The sequence below is a fragment of the Lissotriton helveticus genome, chromosome 3_1 (genome assembly GCF_964261635.1).
Source record: "Lissotriton helveticus chromosome 3_1, aLisHel1.1, whole genome shotgun sequence".
Lineage (NCBI taxonomy): Eukaryota > Metazoa > Chordata > Amphibia > Caudata > Salamandridae > Lissotriton > Lissotriton helveticus.
In genome coordinates, this window is record NC_136061.1 from 263,266,715 (window position 1) to 263,294,233 (window position 27,519).

Here is a 27,519-nt window from a genome sequence, read left to right on the forward strand (position 1 = left end):
CCCAGGCACCCCACCCCTTTCACACCAGCCTCTCTAGTGCCAACCCCCTTTCAGAGACTTTATCTCACCTCTTCCCTTTCTATGCGTTCATAGGACAGGCTCCAGTCCTTCTTCTCGCCCCTTTCCTTGCCATTCACTTTTTTCCTTCTTTTTTGCATATCTCCAAACTCTCCCTCCCTATCTTCTTCTATTTTCCCTTTCTCTCCTTTATCTTACATTTTTATCCCCATATAATGTCCAAGCCGTGCCCGCCGAATGACGGACGGCTGAGGGCTGTTGGCAGCAATTTCCCACATTGTTCGCGCGACTCCCCTGGCACCTCATTAAGGTGCACCGGGGTGCCGCGGCGCACAGTTTAGGAACCAGTGCACTATATAGACATTCCCATACCTCAGAGCTAGCTAGTTTAATCAAATTTAAATGTCTAACTGAGGTTCCGTGGCTTTCGGGACCTGACTCCATTTTGTTTGCGTTGTTCGAGACGCCATTTTGTGTTGCCCTCACGTAGGCCGTGGAGGTAACCAAACGAACAAAGTTGCATGAGCTTCGTTGTTCATGTATGTATTAACTTGGCCTTTTCGACTTGCGAGTGAATTGCAAGATGCTGACCGTCACCTGAAACTGACCCTTTCAAGAAGCCAACTTCTCTAGCTGATCGTTGTCTAAAATTTCCAATCAATGTTCAGGAGATCGTTAACTTTTAGTCGCTTGCACATATCTTATCCTACTCAACATCTGAATTGCTCCTTTTCTTATCTCTTTTCATTACATGGGTAGTGCTTTCAATTATGGGTTTGTCCGGCTTGCGGTAATCGAAGTTGGGACAGTCCTAATAATTAACTTGTGGGTTGGTACAATGTAAAGTGAGCTTCTTGGAATGTAATATGTGTAAAACGTATTTCATTTGTCAGAATTTGCCGCAGTGGGTGTGCATTCGTAATGAACTGAAATTCTAGATAAAAGGTGATGTCTTGCTCTATGAAAATTGAGCAGTTTCCTGAGTTGTACACCGTGTTGTATCGCTTGGTTTACTGTTACTAGCTGCAGCTAATAAATTTGATCTCTGACGCCACCTAGAAGTATTCCGTGTCTCTGTATTCCAAGACAGGAGAACTTGAAGACTTCGGGTGTGTCCCTGGCACCGCTGGGTTCTAAGAAAACCCGGTTCTTCAGTTGGCGCCCAATGTGGGGCGACTTCAAGCGGTACCGGTCCAAGCCCGAGGATCGTGAGGAGCCACGTGAGAAAATTCTGGAGGAAGGCCGCCACTTCATCGACCCCTGTATGTCGACGTGGACCGAAGGTTTTTGCTGCGAGGCTTCCCGCTTTCCGACGGCTACGAAGGACTGCTGCCCTGACTGTCGCCCTGTCTTGGACCCTCGATTGATTCTTTGTAGAGCGAGACGATAGACGGTCTTCTGGTGGCGTGACAGATATTTTGGTTAAGTATAAGTGGGTCGCTCCCACGACTTTGTTTTGGTTCTTGGTTTTGTTTGATTCGGTTGCTGCAACAATCGAAGCCGAGGGGCTTGTATATTTGCGAGTGTATCGATAGTTGATAACCCCTTGAAGTTTGAAGCTAGATTAGTGAGCTATAAGATGCCTGGTCTTAGCAAAATTAGGAAATGGTTTAGTTGTGGTTGCAACAGGGATTCCCGATTGGAGGATTCGTGTTCGATACCTCCGGTTGGAACTCCGACTTATGAGCTCTATTCAAAACACGGAGTGGGTCCTATCGCTTATAATGAAGTGTGGGTCCGCTATACTAAGAAAGATGGTGTTTTACGATGGCCCCAACATGGTAGTTTCGAATTAAATATTTTAGATAATCTGGAAGTTGCGCTATTTAAGAAGAAAGCCCGGCCGGCAATGTTTGACTCTTTCTGCCTTTGGCACAAGGAAGCCAAACAGTGAGAAATTAAGCAAGCTATAAGAGATAGGAAGATAAGAATATGTCAGTACTACAAGCTGCTAGGCAGTTTAAGGAAGATGGAGAAGAGCGTGTGAGTGAAGTCTTAGATAGACAACGTTGCATGGCCATCGATAAATGTTATCCGGCCTTGCCGTCTTCTCCTCCGAAAGTGATTAAAGACCTTGAAAAAGATCCTTTGATCTCTCATTTACTGAGATTACCACCCCCTTATGTGCAGGGTGCTACTGCGCCTCCATTACCCCCGGTTGTTCCACCCTTTGTTGTTCAACCTCCTGCTGTTGTTCAGCCACCTGTTGTTCCACAGATGGTTCTCCCTTCTACTGTTCAACCCCCTCTAGGGTTGCCAGCTTTGCTACCAACTTTGCCTCAAACTCCCTTGCCTTCTACTTCTGAATCTTCGACTCCTACTGTTTTTGTCCCTACACCTCTTTTGCCTCAAAATACTTATTCTCCTGTTCTTATGGCTACTTCTTCTCCTTCTGCTCGAAAACGAATGACTGAGACTGTTGTTAATCTGTTGTCTCCATTGTTTGGGTCATTGAATATGACCCCTGTTTCGGAACGTAAGCAGAGTCGTAGTCAGCTTCCTAGTTCCGAGGAACGGACAGTGTTAGATTTGTTGGCTCGTAGGTGGAATTTAAATGCTTCGAGGTATAATTTGCCAGCGGTTATGGATGTTTTCTTTCAGTGGGATCCGCTTTAGCAAAGGTATGTTTTTGATGTAATGTGTACTTTTCTGCGTCAGGAATGGGAAGATAATGAGTTGGGTCCGATTCCGCAGGATGTGCTCGATGTTCAGTCAAAGTTTGCTAAAGGGACGATAGTGGAATCGGATGTTACAGATGCCGTAGAGACGATACTCGTCTATAGATCTAGGCTTCCGCCTCAGACATTGCACGAACCTGATTCCTCCGTTAGGAGAAAAGTGAAGCAGTACCCCATGAGAGAAGTTCCTCCTGTATGGAGGGAAGCAGTTCAGGCTAATGTTAATCAGGGTATTCAAGCCGAACCGGCTCATTTTCAGCGAGTATGGGTACATGTTCCTTGGAAGAGAGCAGAGGCCTTGGCTCTTAAGCAGACCTTACCTGACCCCCGTAAGAATCCTGCTGGCTATTACAAGGAGTTGTCTCAGACAGTTGATGCGTGTATTATGAATTTAGCCGACATAGATATGTTGATGGGTAATGTAGTTCCTCAACCTTTATGGGCGAAGATTCGTCATGAGAATCATGCGCCGGAATTAGGAGATACGTGGGCGAATATTACTGCTGCAGATGGTCGACAGGTATTAGGTGCTAAACCTGAGCCCTTAGATGCAGAATTACCTGGTAGAATCATTAATTTAATGAAAACGATGATGCCTCCTTTACGAGTGAATTGGGATAAGTTAGCAGCTTGCAAACAAAAAACAAAAAAGAGATGAGAGTGTGTCTGATTTCTTCACGAGGTTTGAGGAGACGTTTATCGATCATAGTGGTCAGGATATGAGTACGGAAGGTGGTCAAAGGTTATTCGTGGACAAATTTGTCTTTAATTTGCTTCCCAAACTTTCTAATAAATTGAAGGACTCAGAGTTCATGGGCTGTTTCTTCGTCGGCCCAGATATTGGCTACTGCACAATACTACGAGAACAGGGATAAAGATGAGAAGGATAAAGTAGAGAAGAAAACTAAAGACCTAAAGACAAAAGTTCTTTTGCAGCAAGCTTATCCGCCTCGTACGAATCAGCCTCAGTTTCAGCAACCTCCACAATTTCAGAGATTGTTACAGAAGCCTGAGCCTTATGCTCCGCGATTTTTGCCAGGTCCTAATCAGTGTGCTTACTGCAGAGAGGAAGGTCATTTCAAGAATAGTTGCCCAGTTTTGCTACAGCGTGCGAATGGTGTATCTGGTCAGAGAGGTCGTGGTGGTTTCGAGCAAGCTCCTAGGGGTAGGGGACGTGGTGTGTTTCCCCAAAATGAGCGATCCTTTCCCCCTCAGAATTCTGTGAATTATTTTGACGGACAGAATGTTCCGAGTGGTCAGTCTGCCCAGTACTATGTTGAGGATTACTGTGTTGAAGGTGAGAGTGCTGGTTATAATGATAACTAGGACAGCCAAGGACAAAGTGAGGAAGTAGTGTCAGTTCCAGTAGACCAGAGAGGTCCTTATGTTGACGTGACTACATTAGGTGTGGTAGAACCTTTTCTTTTGGATACTGGTGCGATGAAGAGTTCTATTATGCACTATAAACTTCCTGGCGCACCTTTGTCTGGCTTGACCAATGTTTCAGTAGGATTTTCAGGCGCCCCAGTTCGTAATCCGGTTTCTAGTCCTTTGTCCCTTTCTATTGGTCCTTGTGAATTGGAAGCTCCACTTATTTTAACGACTGGTTGTGGTGAGAATCTGTTGGGTTTGGACTTGCTGAAAAGATTGTATGCAACATTACATTGTTCTCCTTCGGGAGTACACCTTACCTTAGGTAAGAGAGTGATTTCTCCGATGTATTTGTCCAAATATTGCCTTCCACTGGAATTGCGTTCGCTTCCTGATACGCTTTGGGCTACAGGTCCAAATGATGTTGGTCTTTTGCAGATTCCACCGTATGTTCTCACCCTCAAGTCGAATGCTAGACTGCCTCGTATTCCACAATATAAAATATCGAGCGATGGCGAGAGAGCTCTTTTGGCGATCATCTATGATTTGGTTGAGAAGGGTGTAGTTGAAGAAACGAGAGGTAACGTGTGTAACAGTCCTGTTTTGTCTGTCCTTAAGCGTACTGATGCTTCTCAACCACCTGTGTATCGGTTTGTGATCGATCTTCGAGAGGTTAACAAAATTGTTGTGCCACAGTTTACTGTTGTTCCTGATATCACTGCTTTGTTGACTGATTCCTGCTTCGGCAGCTTGGTTTTCTGTCATTGACTTGAAGAATGCTTTCTTCAGTATTCCGATTGCCGAGGAGAGCAGAGATATTTTTGGCTTCTCTTTAGGAGGACGAAGCTTCCGGTTTAAGAGAGCTCCTCAAGGTTATTGTGAAAGTCCCTCAATCTATAGTCAGGCGTTGAAAACTCAGCTTGATGGTTTTGTGTTGCCTTCTGTTGCTACTCTTATCCAGTATGTTGACGATCTTCTTGTTGCTGCTGATGATGAAGAGATTTGTAAAAAGGCAACTTTTTCTTTGTTGCGACATTTGTCTGACCTTCATCATAAAGTGTCACCTTCAAAGTTACAGTATTGCCGCCAAGAAGTGACCTACTTAGGTCATCTCTTGTCGAAGGAGGGACGGCGATTGACCCCAGAACGAATTCAAGCGATTGCGCAAATGAGTGTGCCATCCACACAGAGAGTAGTACGTGCTTTCTTAGGTATTACCTCGTATTGTAGGCAATGGATCCCTAATTTTTCCTTGCTAGCAAAACCTCTGTTGCCATTGACTCTTAAAGATACTCCGCATCCTCTTCCTTGGTCTGACGAATGTCAGAAAAGTTTTTCTGAATTACGCGATGCATTGTGTTCGGCTCCGGTGTTGGGTACTCCGGACTATGGTAGGCCTTTCACGTTGTATGTACACGAGAGAGAAGGTTGTGCATTGTCAGTAGTGACACAACGACTTGGAGACAAGCAGCGTCCATGTGCGTATTTTTCAGCAACGTTAGATCCGGTAGCTAGAGCGTTGCCGAGTTGTTTGAGAGCTACAGCGGCAGCGGCTGTTTCTATCCGACAGTCTGCTGGTTTGGTATTGGATAATACGTTAATTGTAATGGTCCCACACGCAGTGGATATCTTATTAAACAGGACTAAGACACAGCATCTTACTAGTGCACGTTTGTCAGGTTATGAGTTGACGCTTTTGGCTAGCCATGTGCACATTAAAAGATGTAATGTGTTGAATCCAGCTACGTTGTTGCCGATTTCTGTAGAGACAGATGCTCAAGAACAGCATGATTGCTTTCTTCGGACAGAGGAAGAAACGAAGGCTAGAGTTGATTTAAAAGATACTCCTCTTACGAATGTTGATGGTACCCTATGGGTAGATGGTTCATATTTTAAGCTTCCGAATGGTGAAACGACTGCGGCGTATGCGGTCACAACTTTACATACAGTTGTTGAAACAGCATGCAAAGCACAGAATTCTGCGCAAGCAGCAGAGTTGATTGCACTGACTAGAGCGTGTGTGTTGTCAGAAGCTAAGCGAGTGAATGTCTATACTGATAGCCAGTATGCGTTTGGTGTTGCCCATAGTTTCGGACGTTTGTGGAGAGAGAGAGGATTCCTCACTTCCCATGGTACGAAAATTCTGCATGGGCAGTTAGTGAATGAACTTCTGGAATCACTTACTCTCCCAAAGCAGATTGCAATTGTGAAGTGTAGTGCGCATAAGAAAGTTGTGGATGATGTAGGTCGAGGAAATGCGTTTGCGGATGAAGTTGCGAAGGAAACAGCGAAAGACATGATGAGCCGTATGTATGTTGCAGGCCCTGCTAATTGGGTCATGGCTGGTGGAATGTGTGAAGACACAATAGAAAGTGTGAAGATGATTCAGGCTGAAGCTACTGAGAAAGAAGTGAGTACGTGGAGAGAAAGTACGGGTATGTTGGATTCGACAGGTTGATGGGTTGAGTTGTCGGAGCACCAGCGATGGTTGTTGCCAGATGCGTATGTGCTCCCAGTGGTTACTATGGCTCATGGAATGGCTCACATTAGTTCGAAGGGAATATGTAAGTTGTTGGCTCCAGTATGGCAGAATGCTGGAATTCCGAAATGTGCTGAAAATGTGGTGAAGCATTGTATGATTTGTTTGAAGTACAATGCTGGAAAGGGAACTCCAACTCCAGCTGGTCATTTTGCTCCTCCGACGTATCCGTTTGAGGTGATACAGCTAGACTACATTCACATGGAGAGATGCAATAACTTGAAGTATGTCCTTGTGGTTGTTTGTGCCTTTTCCAGATGGATAGAGGCTTACCCCCTGAAGGATAATACTGCCTTGTCTACAGCCAAGGTTTTGCTCAAAGAGCATTTCCCCAGGTATGGCTTGCTGAGAATTGTAAGAATTTATAATTCAGAGTAAATATAGTTATCTATCCGTGCTACTGGATAGCCTAACCCCCAAGTAGCTAGCTACCAAGCAGGCCCCAGATATTGGTTTTTCAGGTTTGAAATTAAGTAATATTTGAGTTTTTTAAATATTCAGTTTATTAAATCCTGAAATACGACCGAATTTTGTGGCTTCTTCCTCAATAATCATAATAGCTTTGGTTGGATCGGTTGTAAAAACTGCTACATCGTCTGCATTATCGATGACCTTAAGAGGTACATCCCCAGATACTAAGGGGATAATTTGAGGATGCGATTGCAGGGTGCAGATAAACGGCTTGATATATAATGCAAATAAGGGAGAGACAGGACATCCCTGTTTAGTGCCTGAATGAATCAGAAAGTATGATAATTTTGCTCAGGGCTTATCATATAGGGCTTGTATCCAGCGCTTAAATTCCCATCCAACTCTTTCAAAAGCCTTCTCGGCATCTAAAAGAATCATCCCTAAAGCGATTGCCTGCCTTTCAGCCACATCAAATGCCCCTTTTGCCATATTAACATGGGCTGTAGTATCCCTACCTTGGATAAACCCACGTTGGTGAGGAGAGACCAGCCAGACATGGATGAAGAAAGACGGTTTGCTAAAAACTTAGCAAAGATCTTGACATCTACATTGATTCATGAAATTGGCAGATACGGGGCACATTCATCAGCCGGCTTACCCTTTTTTAAAAAGAACACCATTTGTGTCAAACTATAGGATTCTGGTGCTTTCCCCGTGACACCTATGCTTTGTATAACCATTCTACTAAAGGAGTCAAGACATCTTTAAATATCGTATAAAATTCTATAGGTATAACATTCTAGGGATTAATTCAAGCATTCCCTCCATTAACATTATGCATACTTTGGCCTTTTTGTAGCATGGCACAAGATGGTGGATGAGGATAACTTCGCTAGCCAGTGGAAGTGTATTGCCTACACTGCTGTGACTGAAGGGCTGAGACCTATATACTGACATGAGGAAGATAGAAACAGGGCTCCTTTAGAAACTCCATGAAGACTTAATTAGGAAAGAGTTTCTGATTAGTTCTTCCTAAGCACTGCTTGGTAGATGGAAGGGAAAAAGGATGGAACAACATCTGTTGTTCAGAGTGAGGATATTTCTAGGCAAGACTTTCCATTTTGTCTGACCCAGATTACTGCCTCTGAAAGGGTGATGAAATGTAGATACAAAAAGCTCTCACTTCATGGTGCCACTGTTGTGACCACTTCTGACTAGAGACAGCACGAGTAGTACCTGCAATGAGAAGCATCACTTTACACAAAGGCTGTGACTGGAGAGTAGACTGAGATAGAAACTTAAGAGAACCACCATGAACCAATTTGAGACAATGGATCCACATCCTCTGGCTGGAAAACTAGTTTAAAAATGGAATTTAAACCACCCTACTTTGTTCTAGTCCAAGATACTTCTTGATCTAAAAAAGGGAATGTTTGACAAATGACTTGAAGAGCTGTTTTGTAATCAAGACAGGTGTCTGTCTAACAGCCAGTGTTGCAGAGGTGAGGGTCATAGCCTGAACTCTACACTTGCTGCTGGAGGACCCAACGGTCAGCTTGAAATGCAGAGAAACCTCCATACCTGCTTGCTGAGGTAGGAAAGGTGTGAACTTGGCCCTTCAGAAGGACAGACTGTACAGGAGGAGAGGCGGGTCTATTACCCAGCAAAGAGAGTTACATAGTAAGTTGACAACCCAAAGAGGGTGCTAGGAGAGACTTGTGTCATGGTAGGTCCCTTCATCCTCTGTGCATAAAACGTCACCAAGAAGTCTGCTGTAGGTGCAATCAAGTGCTACCACCGCCAATGAGAAAGAGGGGCTGTATCGCCGCAGAGCCTGATCTGCCCATAGACTGCCATTGCCTGAAATTATTACAGTGAGAAGATTCGGCCTGGAAGCCACAACAACCTCAGTCTGAACGTTGGACAGCAACCACCTGAGAAGGCCTCTGCCACAGAGAATAACTGTGAAGACCTTCCTCCCTAAAACCTTCTGGCCGTGTTGTCCAGAGAAACCGCTGCTGCAATCCTGAAGCATGGAGTCTGATGTGAAGGAGGGTGCAACTGCATCCACCACCCTCGCAGCACTGGTGCAGGTATATGAGTGAGATATCCTTCTCCCAGGGAGAGAGACACAGTGGAGAGGGCCACGGCACCTACCAAGACTGTTGAATTAAGACTAAAGAATGATAAACTATTGAACTGGCAGCATATTAAAAACAATGACGGCATTTTAGAGAAATGCACCAGAGTCTAATCCTGCCCAAACCCGTAGTTGGGTGGGGAAGGGCAATGCAGCAACCTGAACCCCTAGCATGAAGAGTGACTATCGTGAATTGAAAGATTAAAAGTGCCTCATTGATAGAACGTAACATTCTATAACCCTGTTATTGTACTCATCATACTGTAGAATATTTAGTTTTTCTATGAGATTAAAAAGTGCTTTCTTTTTTATAAATATAAGTACAGGGGTGGACAATACTGTCTTGCATCTGTTGGTTGAGTGTCGAGTTCTGAGTTCTTGCCCCCACTATAGCTTGCTGAAAAGCCTGTGACTGACCGCCCTCACTACTTCACAGTCAAGAACGGAAAGGTTTATCTAGTTTACAGAACCATAGTAGGACGGACCCTAGGACTCCAGAGGTAAAGAAACTCAACCATCACAGTTGGAGCACAGTAGTCCATGCCACCCCAGTGACCCCAAAATAAGCTCTCACTGGTATTAGGCTGCACCTGTTCTGCCAGCTATACAGACTTAGTGTGGAACGACATAGAGCAGTTACAACATATTGTCAGTGGCTATCTGCCCTCCATCCCACTGCTAAGGCTTTGATTTATCAAAATAGCAGTGTGGGCACTGCACATAAACTATAAACAAATAAATAGTGAGCGAGATCTACACCCCCTGAAAACTGCTTCTATCCTATTTGCCAGCATCACTAGAAGGCTTGACATGGTAACAATTGTCAAAAAACTATAAACTACATAAAAAGATGCTAGCTTCAGGTGTGGTAGTGAGACAAAAAGTCAATGCCAAGCCTATGAAATAGGTTATTGTAGGGCTATCAAAAGGGACAAGTACCAATATTATTCCTCCTGCATCGAAGATGCACCGGGTAAAAAATGCTCCTTAAAGGAACATTAAGAGATCACCAACCCAAAGATCCTCAAGAAGAGTTTGGTCTTCTACTGAACAACTCTTTTAAGACAACAAACTTTTTGAAACCAAGAACCGGACTGCAATAACACAAAAATACCAGCACTACCCAAATTGTTTAGGTAGTAGGTAAGACCAAGCCATTCAATCTTCGTTGGGGAGCTCTGCGTAAACCCCAATGAATTCAGAAAAAACACCGACCCTGACTAAGATTCTAAATAAATAATGCTCCCACTATTCTGAACACTTCATAAGCACTTTAATATTCCAACTCCTGAAAAAAGGGAATAGTTAAACTTGAGGAACACTAAAATTCTAGATCTATTTCAAATTTTCTCTTTCTAAGCAAAATATAAGACAATCACAAATGACTTGAAAAATGACATGGAATGACACATTCTGATCAATGACTTATAGTCATGATTTAGATATCCAAAATGAACAGACATGGCATTAAAAAAACAACACTGAGGTCCACCTAACGACATTCATTGAGGGCTCGGCAGCAGCCCAGATCCTTCGGGGCACAGTAGTTCACACAATCCTGTTTAGCAGTCTATGTAAAAAGCTGCGATAGCTGTTGCAACCTTGAACTCGATCACTTTTTTCAATTTCATCCAACAAATTGATACAGACTCTTTGCTCTCCTCCACCGGTGCCACGAACCTCAGCATTGTCACCACTATCCATCAATGACTACTTATGAACTCTGATCTAGGTAACTGACCATCAACCACAGTTTCAAATGTAAACAAAAGATACCTAGACTCCCCTCCTCCTGGTGGTTCAGTCGAGTTTCAAACCACAACTGAAACGTATTTTAATATATGCACCTCATCTTCCGTTGAATGAAGGACAGCTGGCATTGTTGAAATGGATTGAAAAAAAGCTGATCCTATAACAAAAATGTGCAACTTTTCAGTTGGCCTAAAGCCCTAGTATAGAATCTTGTTTGAGTAGAGTCACTGAACACTCAAAAGACCTCACCAGGTGCCTGCCTCGAAGTTTAATTACTGCGACACTGCAAACAAATCTCCCCACTAAACAGTTTCTACAAACAGAATTCAGAACAAAGTAGTATAGAGTCTGTATGAAGAATTTCAACCTCAGCACACAATCTCTGAAGAACTACATTGGCTCCGAGCTCAGGATCAAACACAAAACATACAGGCAAAAAGATGAGTCCAACTTCCGAATCTTACCCACAATGCTCTCTCCAGAAACCTATGACCTAGTCATTGCTGTGTCAAAGAAGGGCATGGAGAGCAAAGAGTTTTGGCAAGTCTCAGGAAGTGGGACCAGTATTCCAGATGGGGACTCCGCTGCCTTACTGATTTCACACTCCTTTTGGTGAGCCCCGTCTCTGGCCCTTTCGTGCCCAAACGGCTTCAGACCAGGACTCTCATCCAAGCGGACTCCACCTAAATCCAAATCACTCCAGGAAACTAGGACCCACCCAGTTAGTCTATCCTACACCTCTGTGTGCTGGGAGAACCGTTTACTTCGCAAGTTGTGTGTAGCTTCGATATCGAGTAAGCACAGCTTGTGCACAATCGCGATTTCTTTACTTACCTGCCTAGTCCTGAAAATGTTGTCCACCAGAGGCATGTTTCACCCCTCTCCAATGTACATAAACTTACTTACATCTTCGTATAGCCAGCATATCGCTTTGCGATTTACTAGTTACCACACCAAGAGTGCTACTTGATTAGTTACATTCCCCTTTGTGAGCCAGTATTTAGTTGGAGCCTGCATACTGATAGTGATCTGATATGTATTCATCTTATTGCTTTACTCCAGACCGAGATACAGCTTCCATACAACTTTGTAAATGCTAATTGCTTGTATGGTAGCTCTACTGTACACCTAGTACTTTGCTACACATGTTCGACTACTCTAGTTCGCATGTGGATATAACCGAAATACTTGTGTTGGGACGTGTCACTTATTTGTAGGAATGTTCTTCCTTGCACTCAAACACCTTGCATTCTGCTTTGTGATCTGCTACTTATTCATATGATTACTTTATTCCGCACTTGGGTATAGCTTGTGTATGTGATGTGCTATGCAGTTATCTAATTACACTGTTCAAATTCTGTGCCTATATTCTACACCATTGTGATTTCCTACCTACCCTTCTGGGGCTGCATTATACATTGTGTCCCTGGGCACAACGGGTGTGTTTGCCTGCTTTGTGTGTCCCCGTGGAACAATGGTATTACAGAGGGGGCCACAGATGCTTGTGTTGATCCTTCTATAAAACTGATAGGACTGGTGCACATGTACTGCCAGAGCCATCATGAAATAGCGTACCCTCATTTGCATGCGTAGCCCCATGCAAATGAGGAATCTCTTAGCATCAGTGCCCGCGCAGTAATATAGACGCAGATGTGGACAGGCCTTTAGGAAGCACAACTATAGAGCGCTGCAAAATGTTTCCAGTCAGTGCACCTCTAGAAAGCAATCCTCTGGAAGGAGAGAATGGGGATGCCGTAGACCTCCCTTGACATCCCCATGCAGGCAGGTGCAGCCACTCACTGCACCCGTCTGAAGAGGGATCTCTCTCCTGTCTTCAAAAAGGAGGCAGGTTTCAGCCTGCACTGTGAAATACGGAACGGCTTTGAAACAGGCATTCCGTATTTTACTGAATGTGTTGCCCCAGACGAGTGCGACCTCATGGCTGCCCTGAGGGTAACACATTGATCATAATAGTGTAAAAATTGCCTGTTGTCGCCCAGAGCACCGGTTTAAAGGTGCGTTGCTTTGCAAACAGGTAAAGTGTGGCCTATTTGTAACACGGACCATGGTCTTCTCCTGAACCTGGTTTCTTCGAGAAGACAGACTGGGTGCCAATACTACTTGGGTACAGCCAACTTGCCACTTTGTTACTTGCCTATCTAGGAAAGGCTTGCATAATGCTTGGTTAGCTGCCATTCTTCTACTTACCTGCCCGTCCCTGCACCCGGATACCAGTACACCCACTTAACTCTTAGGTACATCCTGTGTACCTCTTTCTGATTTAATAACATGAGGTTTGGTGTTATTTATACTCGGTACATACTCTTTGCTGCATAATCTGCTTGCTGCACCATGATCAGAGTGTATTTCTGGCATTATTCAATACTCACGTTACGTCCCAAGCGGGGTGGTAGGCAGGAGACGCTGACTGTGCCAGTCTTTAAGTTACGTTCTAGACTAGTGTAAGGATAAGAGCCCCAATTGGACTATTTTACATTTGCATTTCTGGTGGTCTTTTGGGAAGAAGAAACGCATCGGCCCCCCTCAACAACTACGTCGTAGGCAGGGATGGTAAGCAGAAGAGTAGCACCCATCCCAATGAGTCGGTCTGCAGAGCAATGCTCGTCACTCATGTAGATATCCAAGCGTTGGCAGGATCTTACACCTACGTTCCAGGCAGGGGTCATGAGCCTTGTACTTCAGTCGTATTCAAGTCGGGGGGCAGGTACATAGACGCCCTGATGTGTACTAATGTATTCTAAGCGTGGGTGGCAAGAAGTTGAGACCCCCGAGGGATGTCTATAGTATCAGCATAGCGTCAGTCCTTCAGGTTTCAACTCCGGGAGCAGAACGGCTCCTGGCCGCCGGAAACTGCGAGCCTGCTCACCTCCGCCCGGCATGGGGTCGGCCTCCGCGGTGTTAATTTAACGCTGTATAATGCGGCTGCCCTCTGCAGGACCATCATCCCTCAGCAGGTCAGGCGTTCCCCAGTCAGACGCACACAGGCCAGGCGTGCCCTAGTCAGACGCGCGCAGGTTAGGCGTCCTCCAGTCAGACGCGCACGCAGGCCAGGCGTGCCCCTTCACACACGCACGCAGGCCAGGCGTGCCCCCGTCAGACGAGCAGGTAAGGCGTGCCCCCGTCAGACGGTCAGAGCCGGGCGGGTCCGCATAATTTTAGAAGCTTTATGAGTCGCTGACTCAGGCGCGCGATGTTGTCAGCGGCGTTGACCAGACCATGAACACATCCTATTATGTGTGATGCTGACAGAAAAGAATATTGATAGTCAATAATTACAGGCGTTTCAGGCCAACAACGTAGCTCTTTCCTTTTTTAATAAATTATCTTACGACATAAATCTTAAAAATTACAATGCTAGGACTGACCCAGACGGACTGGCCTGACTTTCTTTCGGATGCCTTTGAAAGGGAAGGATTTATACTCACCTCACAAGGAAATTGTTCATCTCAGTTTTTTTTAATTCAAGTAGCGATGCATTCTCTTCGTCTTTAGGGTCTAATGAGCAAGGAACCTTCAAAGAACATGGAAAGGTGACACGAGGAGCACAATAATAACAAGAACCAATCATTCCCAACTCTAAAACCAAATATGCAAAAAACAAAAAAAGTAACATTAATAAAGGTTGGTTTCTCATAACAAGAGGCTTCTGCACTTTCCAACATAATGTTCTGGGTCCTAAGAAATCTCTGCCATGTTTTAAATGTGGCTGGGACTACAAAGAGTTAAGATACAGGCTTTTCTGAGACCACTTTTGCGGACTCTTAGCCACATGGGCGCAAACCCACTGAGCTGACCACTGTTGAACGAAGGGACGTTGAAAAACTGGAACATAAGGAGTACATTTCATAGCCATCTTGATAAATTCGACTCTTCGCCCCACTAGCTGAAACCCTCTAAACACTAAGGGCAGGTGCAAGAAACTATTTTATGGTCACAAAGTCTGTCATTTCCAAAATCTCAGGGTTAGCGACCAAAAATGTGTTTTTTTTCCGATGCTATAGTTGGGTGACCACATTTTGAAAATAAGGAACTGGGCCATTCCTCGAACACAGAAGTAGGACACAACATTTTCGTCTTCCAAGGGGCACGTAATGAATTAATCTTTAGCGCTCACGAATAGAGAAAACACACACAATGAGGCACTGAGTGGTAATTAAATACAACTTTCATAAACAACATCACCTGTGCTAATTAAATTACTTTCAGCTAGAGGACACTGATTAGCACTGCACTGGAACACATGAACACGTGGATAGGTTAGTATAGGATAAAGATGTATAAAGCGCACTAATACCCGTAGGTGTCAAGGTGCTGGGCGGTCGAAGAGAAGAAGAAAGGCACAGAACTGCCAACTATGTTGAGAAAAGCCATGCCTTCAACAGCTTTTTAAACACAGGGAAAGACTCTGCATGAGAGATCGAGGGGGGCAGGGTGTTCCTGAGTTTTGCGGCTGCCAGAGAGAAGGAGCGTCCGCCTCATCTGACCCTGCGGAATTTTGGAGAGATCATTTTTCTCTGGAAAGAGGATCTCAGGGTACTCCCGGGGGTGCACCATTGAAACATGGTTTTCATCTGCAGCAAGCCTTTGCTGTGCTAGGCCTTATAGACATACTAAGGAACTTGAAGGAGATGAGCTTCCTGATGTGGAGCCAATGCAAAGTGTGGATCCCCTCCCTCGCTGAATGATGCTTAAGGATATTAAGGATCAGCCTGGCTGCCGCATTCTGGACGATCTGAAGACTGCTCAGGAAGGCCATAGTGATGTTGATGTACAAGGCATTGCAGTGGTCAAGCCAGGAAGTGACTAGTGCAATGATGGTGGGCCGGTGCAGATGAGATGGAATGTACGGAAGCACCTTTCTGAGGGTTTTCAAAATATAGAAGCATGTGCCAACCATGCGGCTGACCTGAGCATCGAAGGTCAGACCCTCGTCAGAGGTGAACCCCAGGTTTTTAAAATGTCCTAGCCGAGACGGGGAGAGGACCACAGACTGCCAGCCACCAGGCGTTCGACCAGATTGAGTTCTGCGGACCCAAAGCTAGAATCTCAGTTTATCTGTATTAATCTTGAGGGAGTTGTTCTTCATCCAGCCAATGGTGCTTGCCATGCAGCGGATTAATTTTTCTGTGACCAGTTGCAAATCATTAGAGATGGAGACAATGATTTGCGTGTCGTACGTATAGGAAATCACCGGGAACCCAAAAGATCTCACGACCTCAACCAGAGGGGTCACATACACATTAAAGAGGGTGGGGCTCAGTGATGAGCCCTGGAGAACCCCGCAAGGTAAGCTAAAAGCCTTAGCTCTGAAACCTCCCCAGCTGACGATGTTCGTTTTCCCTGTCAAAAAGGAGTGGAGAAGCTGCAAGGCCTTTCCCGAAACTCCCACCTCCCACAATCGTTAAACCATCCGTCTAGCAGACGGTATCGAAAGCAGCCAACAGATCAAGCATAATCATCACCGCCGACCCACCCTGGTCTACTTGCATGCAGATGTGATCAGTGGCAGCAATGAGGGCGGACTGGGTGCTGTGATCAGTACGGAAACCATTTTGAGACTGGTCTAAGATCTCATGGGATTCAATGTAATTCATCAACTTAGTGTTGATTAATTTTTCTTAGATTTTTGCGGGGGCCGGGAGAAGTGAGTTGGGGCAGAAGTTCTTCAGTTCGGAGAGGTCAGCGTTAGTTTTTTTGAGTGGTGGTGTAACAATAGCCAACTTCCAGGTGTCCAGGTAGCTGCCGGATAGAAGAATGTGGTTAAACACCCTACACAGGAAGTCTGCAATAGGATTGGGGACCAACTTGAGTGTGAGGGGCATACAGGGGTCTGAGGGTAAGCCTGATTTAAGGCCCATAAGGAGGTCCTCGGCTTGTTGAACAGTGATCTGTGGGAAGGCTTGAAGGTTGAAAGGAGCGTACTTTCCACAGTTCTGGATGACCTCCTCAACATCGGTTCTTCAATTTCCGTATACGCCCAAGCTCCTGAAAGATTTTAAGGACCTTGTCATGGACGTAGGTGGCTATTCTGTCACCCAAGTTTTGAGAGGGGGACAGCAACTGTGTCCCTGGTGGTTTAGAGATCTCCTTAATGACATTGAATAGCATGCGAGAGAAATTGTCTGCTGCAAGGATCTTTTTAGTGAGGAAGTGGGATTTGGCTTGGAAGATGGCAAGTTTATACTTCTGTAGCAGAGATTTTTGCTTGGCTTTTTCCCTAGCACAAGGGTCCATACAGCATCTATGTTCTTGTTTACGACACTCCCTTCTGAGGGATCTAAGTTCTCCTGAGAACCATGTCGCCGCTGGTTTGGCTCTTCTAAAAACGCATTCTTTAAAAGGGGCAGTAGTGGGAAGGGCCTCCATGATCCAATTGAGGAAGTCCTCCGCCGTGGGGGGGAATGGGCTGTGCCTCCCAGCACCGGCTGATGCCAAGGCAACGTCCCATTTGGGGGTTGAGAGCTTGTTCAGTCCCCTACAGGAGTGGTTCACAAACTTTTCACTCCTGACGACCCCCATTGAGTCACTACTGGAAGCCGGGGACCTCCAGCAATTTGTGAAATTTAAATGTCAAACATTAAAACTGTAATTCTAAAAAAATAAACACACATATGCACATCAAACAAAGACTGGACTTGATTTACAAAAGATTTGATTTTTTTATATTAAAAATATTTGCAAAAATCGAAAACTCTTGATGGGAAGGTTGGTGCTGCATCTCGCAACTAACATTTCATTGTCGGTTTTATTTTGCTGCCTGAGGCTCCTGCTCCTGCCAAGGCTGGACTGGAAACCTAAAGCTGCTCTGGCAAATGTTGTCACACCAGTCCCTGTACAGTGCACACCAAGTGCAGCGAGTGAGCCTGACCACTACAAAGGGGGCTTCGGAGGGCTGTCCCCAAGAAAATATGGGGGGAAAAGGTGCATTTTACAACACATTTGTCATTATATATTGAATTGTATTAGCTTTTAAAGCATAGTAAATAATGACTTTACTATGCACCAGAATACAACAATCTTTTGGCAATCTTCAATGATTGACATTCTTCAATGATTCCCTCACTACTACCCTCCAACAGTGCCTCTCATCTCTCCATAGCCACACTGTCACATGTAGTACATTTATTTAATAGCATCTCTCATACCACTGTAGGGTGCCAGAGCACTTCACACAACACACATACAGAGACAATGAATCATACATGTGTAATTAAGTGAATAGAAAATGTTACACTAGGCGCAGAATTCACTTGTCATCCATACTGGTAGGCATTTTTTAAGAGAGCTTGGTCTAGAGAAGCACCAACTCAGGATTCAGAACATAACACAGGGATTAGCATTGACTTAAATAATAATGATTTATTTCTACCCAAACAAATCTTTTTAGCAGCATCAGAATAATGAAAGACTGGGAAAAAGCATAACTCACTAACTTGTACCATGCAGTTTGCATGCAGCTCTTTGATGGCAGTTTATAGCTCACTCTGCTAGATTACGATTGGAACGTGTGAACTGCACAATAACAAAAGAATCTCTATGGCAAAAGCAGGAACCCACTGAGCTATGCACAAAACAATATACTGCTTTTTAAGAAATGCATGGTAGACATTCTTCGCAGCAGGCATATTAACTCTCTGCACTTCCTTAGATGAGTCAAAGCTGCCACTGGACAAACCCCCCATCTCACTCCAGCAAGTACATTAATCACTGGAGTTATCTCAACACTTTTATTGCTGCCCAAAAACTGCTGATTATACAAGGAACTTTGCATGGCTTTTAAAATTGCTGCCTGCGGACATCCTGGGAATGTGTCACTGATTCCTGGGGGTCCACAGACCCGAGTTTGGGAACCACTGCCCTACAGAGAATGTACCTGGGGACAGTGCTTTCCTTCACACTGATGGAAGTGTAGGACAGACTTTGAACTCAATAAGCCAATGATCCACCCAACTAAGGGGCTAAATATTCTCGATCACTTAGTTATCATGATTGGTGAAAATGCCATCTAAGGTATGGCCGACGGAGTGGGTGGGGGATTGAACAAGTTGCTCAAATCCCAAGGATGACACGCGTTCTAGTAGGTGTCCTGAGTCATTGTCCTGTTTATTTTCGAGATGGTAGTTAAAATATCCTAGAATAGTGAAGTGAGTAGGGGTGACAAATGGTTCCAGTGTTTTGCACCATGATTCACTAAGCCTGGTTCTGGGACCTGGCGGGTGATACACTAGCAGGCCAGAGCAAATGCAGCTATTGGACAGCTTAATCCTAAAAGAGGATGCTTTCAGTGGCAAGCCAGGATCCCCATCTACCATGGTGAGGGTGCAACTAAAAGAATCCTGGGCTACCAAAGCCAGACCGCCACCTCTGCGCTCAAAGCGGTCACATCTGAGAATAGTGTACCCAGGAGGGACAGCATCCGCCAGGGCGGGCCGGAATTGTCTTTGACAAATAGACAGTCCAAATTGAGTGTTGGGATAGTCAAAGCAATTTCGGTTTTATGTTTGGGCATGGAGCGAGTGTTTATCAGCGCCCCCCCAATAGAACCGGACTTTAGACCAGTTGTGGTGCCGGTCCAAGTGCTGGCCCCTGATGTCTTTCTACCCTCTAGTCCCTTGGGCCCCGTACGGGAGCCCAGAGTAGACGCCAGCCCGTTGACGGGTCCGAAATTGCAATGTTGACAGTGCACTGGTTCCCCAGTAGAGAAGTCCAGCTTAGCAGCGCACTCTCTGTGACAAAGTCTAGGACGCAATTCAAGGAGACCAGTCCTGGAATGCATTCTTGCCTGGGAGTCCTTGTTACCTTGGGGAAAACGGGCAGCGTACCTGGCGCAGACGGGCTTGCCTTCAGCGTGCCAGCGGCGCGCCGGGTTTGTGTCGCCTAACCCGGAAGCGTAGGTGAGGCTGGACCGCAAACCTCCAAAATGGCGGCCAGCCAGGGAAAAGTTCTGGTACATGGGACCCTCTCCGCACAATTGGGAAAACCCGTGGCGGACCGGAGAGACCCTGAGGGAACAAGGGAGAGAGGAAGAAAACCCTAAAGACGCTCCTCCCGGCCCCCCGGGACACCCCTGTCTGTGAAGGTGAGGCAGGAAAAGTGCATACACGCAAGTGCAGAGTAAAGGCTCCCACACACCCCCAAGGCTGTATTTAAAAACAATCAATCAATCATAGCATTTGTAAAGCGCACTACATACACGTGAGTGTCTCAAGGCGCTAGGGGGTGGGAACGCTGCTACTGTTCGAAGAGCCAGGTCTTGAGGAGTCTCCTGAAGGTCAGGAGGCCTTCGGTCTGCCGTAGGCAGATGGGGAGGGTGTTCCACGTCTTGGCGGCGATGTGGGAGAATGATCTGATGCCGGCGGTCACTCTTCGAATGCGGGGGACAGTGGCGATGGCGCGTTCTGCAGAGCAGAGCTGGCGGGCGGGGGTGTAGGGGCTGAGTCGGCTGTTGAGGTACGCTGGTCCGGTGTCGTGGAGTGCTTTGTGTGCGTGGGTGAGGGGCTTGAGGGTTATACTCTTGTTGAGTGGGTGAGGAGCTTAAGGGTTATGCTCTTGTTGATGGGGAGCCAGAGCAGGTCCTTCAGGGGAGGTATGATGTGGCTGTGGCGGGGGATGTCGATGATCAGGCGTGCGGGGGCGTTCTGGATGCGTAGAGTGCCTTGCCGTAGTCCAGTCTACTGCTGATGAGGACCTGGGTGACCGTCCTTCTACTTTTGGTGGGGATCCACTTGAAGATCCTGCGAAGCATGCGAAGGGTGTTGAAGCAGGAGGAGGAGACGGCGTTGACCTGCTTTGTCATGGAGAGTGTGGAGTCGAGGAAGACCCCTAGGTTTTGTGCGTGGTTGGTAGGTGTGGGGGGAGCTCCTAGTGCCGTTGGCCACCAGGAGTCGCCCCAGGCCGAGGGGTAGGTACCGAGGATGAGGACCTCCGTCTTGTCTGAGTTCAGCTTCAGTCAGCTGTTCCTCATCCAGTCGGCGATGGCCTTCAGTCCTTCGTGGAGGTTGGTTTTGGCGGTGTGGGGGTCCTTGGTGAGCAAGATGATCAGCTGGGTGTAGTCGGCGTAGGAGATTATGCTTTGGTCGTGCTGTCGGTGCAATGTCAACGTTGAACAATGTTGGGCTGAGGGATGAGCCGTGGGGTACGCCACAGATGATCTTGGTGGCTCGGTGGAGCGGAAGGGGGGAAGGGAAGGCGGACGCTCTGGGTTCTCCCGGTGAGGAAGTAGGTGGTCCAGTCCAGGGCCTTCTCTTGGATTCCGGCATCGTGGAGGCGTGCTCTTAGTGCGCGGTGGCATACTGTGTCGAAAGCGGCTGACAGAGGAGGATGAGGGCCGCAGTTTCTCCATTGTCGAGCAGGATCCTGATGTCGTCGGTGGCAACGATGAGGGCAGTTTCAGTGCTGTGGTTGCTGCGAAACCTGGACTGGGACGAGTCCAGGACGTTGTTCTCTTCGAGGAAGCTAGGCAGTTGTTTGTTGACGGCCTTTTCGATGACCTTCGCCGGGAATGGGAGCAGGGAGATGGGTCGGAAGTTCTTGAGGTCCTTGGGGTCCGCCTTGGGTTTCTTTAGTAGGGCGTTGATCTCTGCGTGCTTCCAGCTCTCCGGGAAGGTCGCTGTCTCGAAGGAGATGTTGATGGTTTTCTGGAGGTGGGGTGCGATGGTGCTGCTGGCTTTGTTGAAGATGTGGTGTGGGCAGGGGTCTTCCGGGAATCCGGAGTGTACAGTGTGCATGATCTTGATGGTGTCGTTGTCGTTGGTCCAGGCGAGCAGGCGCTTGGTGCGGGCGGTGTTTGTGGGAGCGAGGGTGTCGGCGGATGCCGGGGTGGTGGCGGCATTAAAGCTGTTGTGGATGTCTGCTATCCTGCGATGGAAGAAGGTGGCCAGTGAGTCGCACAGGTCTTGCGACGGTGGGATGTCGTTGGTGTTGGAGCTGGGGTTGGAGAGTTCCTTTACGATACTGAAGAGTTCTTTGCTGTTGTGTGCATTGTTGTCTATGCGGTCTCTGAAGGCGGTCCTTTTGGCGGATCTGATGAGTTTGTGGTGTCGGCGGGTGGCGTTCCTGTGGGCTGTGTAGCTGTCCAGTTTTTTTCTAGTTTTCGGGAGGCGTGCTTGGAGGCCTGGAGGTCTTCGGTGAACCAGCTGGCTCTCTGGCTGGTGTGGGTGTTGGGGGGCTTCGTGAGCGGGACGAGGGTGTTGGCGCAGTCGTTGATCCATTGTCTGAGGCTGCGGCGTCGGGGTTGGTCGGGTCCGCGGGTGGGTTCTGGGCGAGGGCGGCGGTTAGCTGGTCCTTTGTGATCTTGCCCTAGCTGCGGCATCTGCTGGGTGCGGTGGTGTGTGGTGGGTTTCTGAAAAGGTGATGTGGATGCAGCGGTGGTCGGCCCAGTGGAGTTCGGTGGTGCGGTCGAAGAAGACGTGGGTGCTTGCTGAGAAGATGGGATCAAGCGTGTGGCCGGCGGAGTGAGTGGGTGTTGTGACGAGTTGTCTTGAGTCCGAGGTTGTCGATCAGTGTGGAGGAGTTGGTGTTGTTGTTGTTCTCGAGGTGGAAGTTCAGGTCCCCGAGGAGGATGTAGTCCGTGGAGGCGAGGGAGTGTGTGCTGATGAAGTCGGTGATGGAGTCGCTGAACTGCGGTCGGGGCCTGTAGATGAGGGTGCCTCTGAGGGTGGTGTTGGGGTTGGTGTGGACCTGGAAGTGAAGGTGTTCGGCTGTGCTGAGGGAGTCGTCGGCATGTGTCGAGATTTTGAGAGTGTTTCGGTGGATGATGGCAATTCCTCTTCCTATTCCATTGGGGCAGTCCTTCCGGGTGATCTTGTAGCCTTCCGGGATGGCTATGGTGATGTCAGGTGCAGAGGAGGGGGTTAGCCAGGTCTCGGTCAGGAAGGCGACGTCTGGAGCGTTGGTGTCGAGTAGGGCCCAGAGTTAGATGGCGTGGTTGCGGGCGGAGCGGGTGTTGAGCAGGATGCATCTGAGGAAGTTGGGTTCCTTGTTGGTAGGGTTGGCGGGCCGGATGCTGGTGAAGCTGCAGTTCCGGCAGGAGAAGGGTCGCTTTGGTGCGGCCAGGCAGCAGGTGCGTGATCGTCTGGCGTTGAGTGCGTGGAGGGTGCTGGAGTCGTAGCAGAGGCAGGTGTCGGCAGCGTGACAGCGGCGCCCGCTGCGCGGCCTCCATAAGAGGGGATGTGGGAGGGAGGAGCACCTGGGAGGCGGGAGCGGGGTGGCGAATGGGAATGCAAGGGGACGGGGCCGCAGGTGACGCAGCGGCGGGGAAACCACGAAGGGGGGAGCGGGAGGGAGTCACAAAAGCAAAGGGGACACAGGCAAAAACGGGGGCACAGGGAGACTCAAGCAAGAAGGGTCAAAGCAGCAAAGGTCAAAGAAGCACAGAGAGCAGTGGAACTGAATGCGAGGCAGCAGCAGCAGGCACAGGGCACACAGGGGGCTGTGTGGCGGTGAGGGGAGCGACCTGCCTGGTTACAATGGTAATGGTATTCGTAATAAGGCAAAGTTAAAACATGAGAGCGCTACAGAAATATAAAAGAAGTAACTAGAGTCCGCTGGCTCCCTCTGTGTTCAGTTGTCCCTTTCTAAAACCTTAAAAGAAGGGCTCCCTCATTTGTGCAACTCGCTATGTGATATATACATCAATGGTTTATGACGACAATTGTGGTCACTGTTCAATGAAAAGTTGCCGACACCTCAATAGAAGTAGCAACTTATTTGCAAAAGGGAAGTGGTCCCAAATGGGTAGCTTCCCCTGTGAGATTTGCGTTGTACGGCCAAGGGGGAAGTAAGCAGTAGTCGTTAGGAAACCCCCCCATCCATGTGTTTGCGTTCCCCCATAATAGGGTACAAATAGTGACCTGCTGATAGATATTCATTAGGCAGATCATTCAGTGAGCCTGGCGAATTAACATTTTTGAGTTGTGACATATTAGGAATAGTTCACGTCAGAAAACGACAAGCAGGTTGGAAAAAGTCAGCGCTCAACTTGCACACACTAGCCCAAAGACTGTCAAAATTATATTTTAATAATCTCTCTTTTTTATATAAATGTCTAAGAGTGGAAAAAGGTATAGACAGCTACATCTGCTTTACCGCATAGTAAAGACTTAGAAGTTCTTGAAGACAGGCAAGAACACCTAAACATTTCAACATAGGGAAATAATGACCTGAGGGCCACAATGTATTTAAAGCCCATAACCTTAAAGCATAAGCAATTTAATTCTATTTGGGTCATATCTTAGTCCCCAAAGTGCTAGGACCTTTCGTCTTCTGTGTATATCCTTCCTTTAACTGCCCTACTTTCTGCGTGTGTAATTGCATGTGCTCCATGGTAACTGGGTACTAAACCCAGTATCACCTCCTGTAGTAAAGCCTTTACTGCTTGATCTAGCTTCCCTTGGAGAACCAATCACGCAAAGGACTTGAGGACCTAGGTCACCAATGGTAAATAATAGTATGGAATACTGCTACTGCTGAGTGGTTACCCCGGGGCATAGGAAAAAAGCCTCACCAAGGTAAAAGTAGTGTCCGAAGCCATCTTTACTAAAGTGCACTACAAAGTGTTCAGCTAACCTTATCTAATGTCACCTCATCAAATCAGGCATCTCATTGAAACTGTGTGAAGCTACTTCACACACTTCGCATGATGTCAAGTCAAGCAACCTGACTCGAAGCCATCACATCCAGTTAGGCCTAATGCCAATCTTAGTTTGAAGCAACCATAAGAGCTTCAAGGCATCTCAAACATAAAAGCTTTAAGATGAAAATGGTCTCGTCCATTTGAGCTTGAAGTGATCTCAATCAATCAAGTCAAGCAATCTTAACCAACACAGTTTGAAACAATCTCAACCAAGCTAGCTTGGAGCAGTCTCAGCTAGTCTGGCAAAGAGCAGTGTTAACTATCCCGACATGAAAACTTTTCAACCTGAAACAATCTCACCCAGCTTGACCGGAAGATAGCTCAATCAACCTGGTGTGTAATTTCATTCAGAATAGTCTGGTGGAGCCAAATGACACTGCGCTTTCTCATATTTCTGCCACTGTACTTTTTCTTTAAGTCCAATTTAAATATTTTGTTGTAGGTGCTCCTGACTCCCTCTGATTTACATGCTTCGATCCTTTTATGTTAATTTTTTATTTAGAATAATTCTCTGATTCCTGTTAGGTGGGAAAGAAAACAGAAACGATAGCTGCCTGGCCAGTTGCATTCAATGTGACAGACAAGTAGGGTCTCTGAAGCACCAAGGGGTCCATGCTAATTGCTTCTAATGAGAACCAGCAGCCTCTTCAAGAAGAGCCCAATTGTGAATCTGAAGCCAGCTATGCAAATAGACTGTCCACATGGGGTAGGACCTCTCACTGAATGCTTTGTGCATGAACAAGGGTTAAAAGTATAATGTGGACACATAGGGTAGAGTGCTTTGTTGTTTTTGATGTTCAAGGGGTACTAGCTGCGCACCGCAGTAGAGTTCTGAGAACTATTCTTGTGAATCAACAACACATGTAAAACGAAGCGATTAGCACCAGTAAATAAACAAAAATAACCTACCGCACTTTTCGGCCTTTGCTGGCTTTGGTGTCAACTTTTTTCTTCATTTTACTTCTCAACTTCTGAATAGCCAGCCATTGCCTGCAAATAGACAGCAGAGGTGGTGATAAATCTTGATGGAGGAATGGAAGTTCTCCAATCTTCCCGCATCCCCAAGGTCTATGCTTTTTATATCTTGCACACTTCCCCAAAAGAAGTGTCCAGTAAATTGACAGCAGAAAGAATGTCACGAGAGACAGGGCACAGAAAGAAGAAGCGACCTCAAGAATTTACTAATCGCAAGAACTGACAGTCATCATTGGGTACCGACTCCAGAAGGCAAGGTTCTAGGACTAGCCAGTTCCAGAGTTATCCAAACCAAACCTCAGTGGAGGATTGCCCACGGTATTTAAAGTTGCCTTCTGCACCAGAGGGACATTTTCTCCAAAAGGTTTCACAATGACGTGTGCGCATTTTTATCACAAATAGTGACACAAAAGAATAGAATGAGGGATTCTATAACTGATCATCAATCACACACTTAGTGGAACTTTAACAAGACCATCCAATCATGCAAAAAAAACTAGCTCTAAAATACTTCAACTATAGGTTTTAAATAAATCAAATAAAAGCAATTACTTGTAACAAAGTTCTGCTGCTTCACTAGACTCAGCCTTCCACCCTTCTAATATGGATAAGTTAAGTGCCAATAAATAAGGTAACAATAACAGATGTTATTTACAGCGCTTACAATTAGTGGTATAAAGCCCTATATAAAAACAAGTTATCATCATTGATGATATTATTATATAGAATTAATATGTGTTTCCTTGCCATCTATTGGATGGGCAGAAAAGTTGGACTTGTTTCCACAATGGGGTGTCAGTAAGGAGACCCCCCTTTGTGAAGTTGTGCATTTCTTATTTTTTGTATTGTAATTATATTTATATAGCACTGACTACCCCTTAGAAGGCGTCAAAGATCTTTTCAAAGAGTAATCCTAAAGTGGATTGGTGGTAGATTAGTAGAGGGAAATATAAATTGTTATTGGGAGTGGTAGACATGTGAGTCTGTTAGTTGTATGAATAGGATAAAGGACGAATACCAGCCGGGGCTGGTCCATTGGGGCTGAGGGGCCACGCCCCCACCTTTTGCCCCTCACGGACAGTGTCTGTCAGGCTGAACAAAGGCCAGCCTGACAGATGCAGTTCATTTTCAGGTCAGGCAGCCAGGAGCCAGACATGCGCTAAATGCGCAGGCTCCTGGCTGCCTGAGCTGAACTTTGTTGGGCTGAGGAAGTCACAGCTCTTTGTGGGCGTGACCTCCTCAGCTCAGCAAAGGTCCCTGAGACCCTCCCTTCAGTGACGAGGGGTAGCGTCACTAATTGCCTCGCACCTGGGCGCTTCCTTTTTAAGCCCTGAAGCACCCAGGGTTGAGTGCTAATCACAGAGTTGGGTGGGGTCAGCAGACTCACTGACCCCGTCCCACTCTGTGATGACGTTGAGGCTGCTGCCTTCCCTCAGTCAGCCAATGAGGGAAGGTAGCAGAGCGGCAGGTAAGAGTTTTTTTTTTTAATTAATGCTTGGCTCGTGCATGTATGTATGAATGTTTGATAAGGAGTGTTGTGAATGGATGTGTTTGTTCGTGTGTGTGAATGCATGGCTGGGAGTATGCGTGTGTCCCGTCCACCCCCTCCCCCTAAACACACCTGCAAAAGATGGATAGAGGAGGGAAGAGTTTAGAAACACATTTTTAGGAGTTCTAAGTAGTAAAAGAGGTTTGGGAGGAGTCAGAGAGCCTGTTGGTTGAATGAATAGGATAAAGAATGGATAGAGGATGGATAGAGGAGGGAAGAGTCTGGAAAGGGATATTTGGAAGTTCATAGTTGTAAAGAGGTTTGGGATGTGTCAGACAGTGGAGGTAGGGGATATTTTGGAAGAAGACAGGATAGAGTTATAGAGTGGTGGTTTGGTGAGGTTTGGGGGGATTAGATTTTTATTCTCTGCAGTGGAGGCAAAATATATAAATGTAGATACATAACCACAGGGTTAGCTAATTTATTAGTTAG

General features: G+C 46.5%; 1 protein-coding gene across 1 annotated transcript in view; it reads right to left on the reverse strand.

Annotated features, from left to right (window-relative positions):
* The window catches only part of AATF (apoptosis antagonizing transcription factor), a 509,083-nt gene that overhangs the window by 126,912 nt on the left and 354,652 nt on the right, over positions 1 to 27,519 (reverse strand). Inside the window, exon 10 of the mRNA XM_078683573.1 lies at positions 25,473 to 25,553. Within this exon, the coding sequence (XP_078539699.1) occupies positions 25,473 to 25,553 (81 nt within the window). The remainder of the gene's footprint in view (positions 1 to 25,472; positions 25,554 to 27,519) is intronic.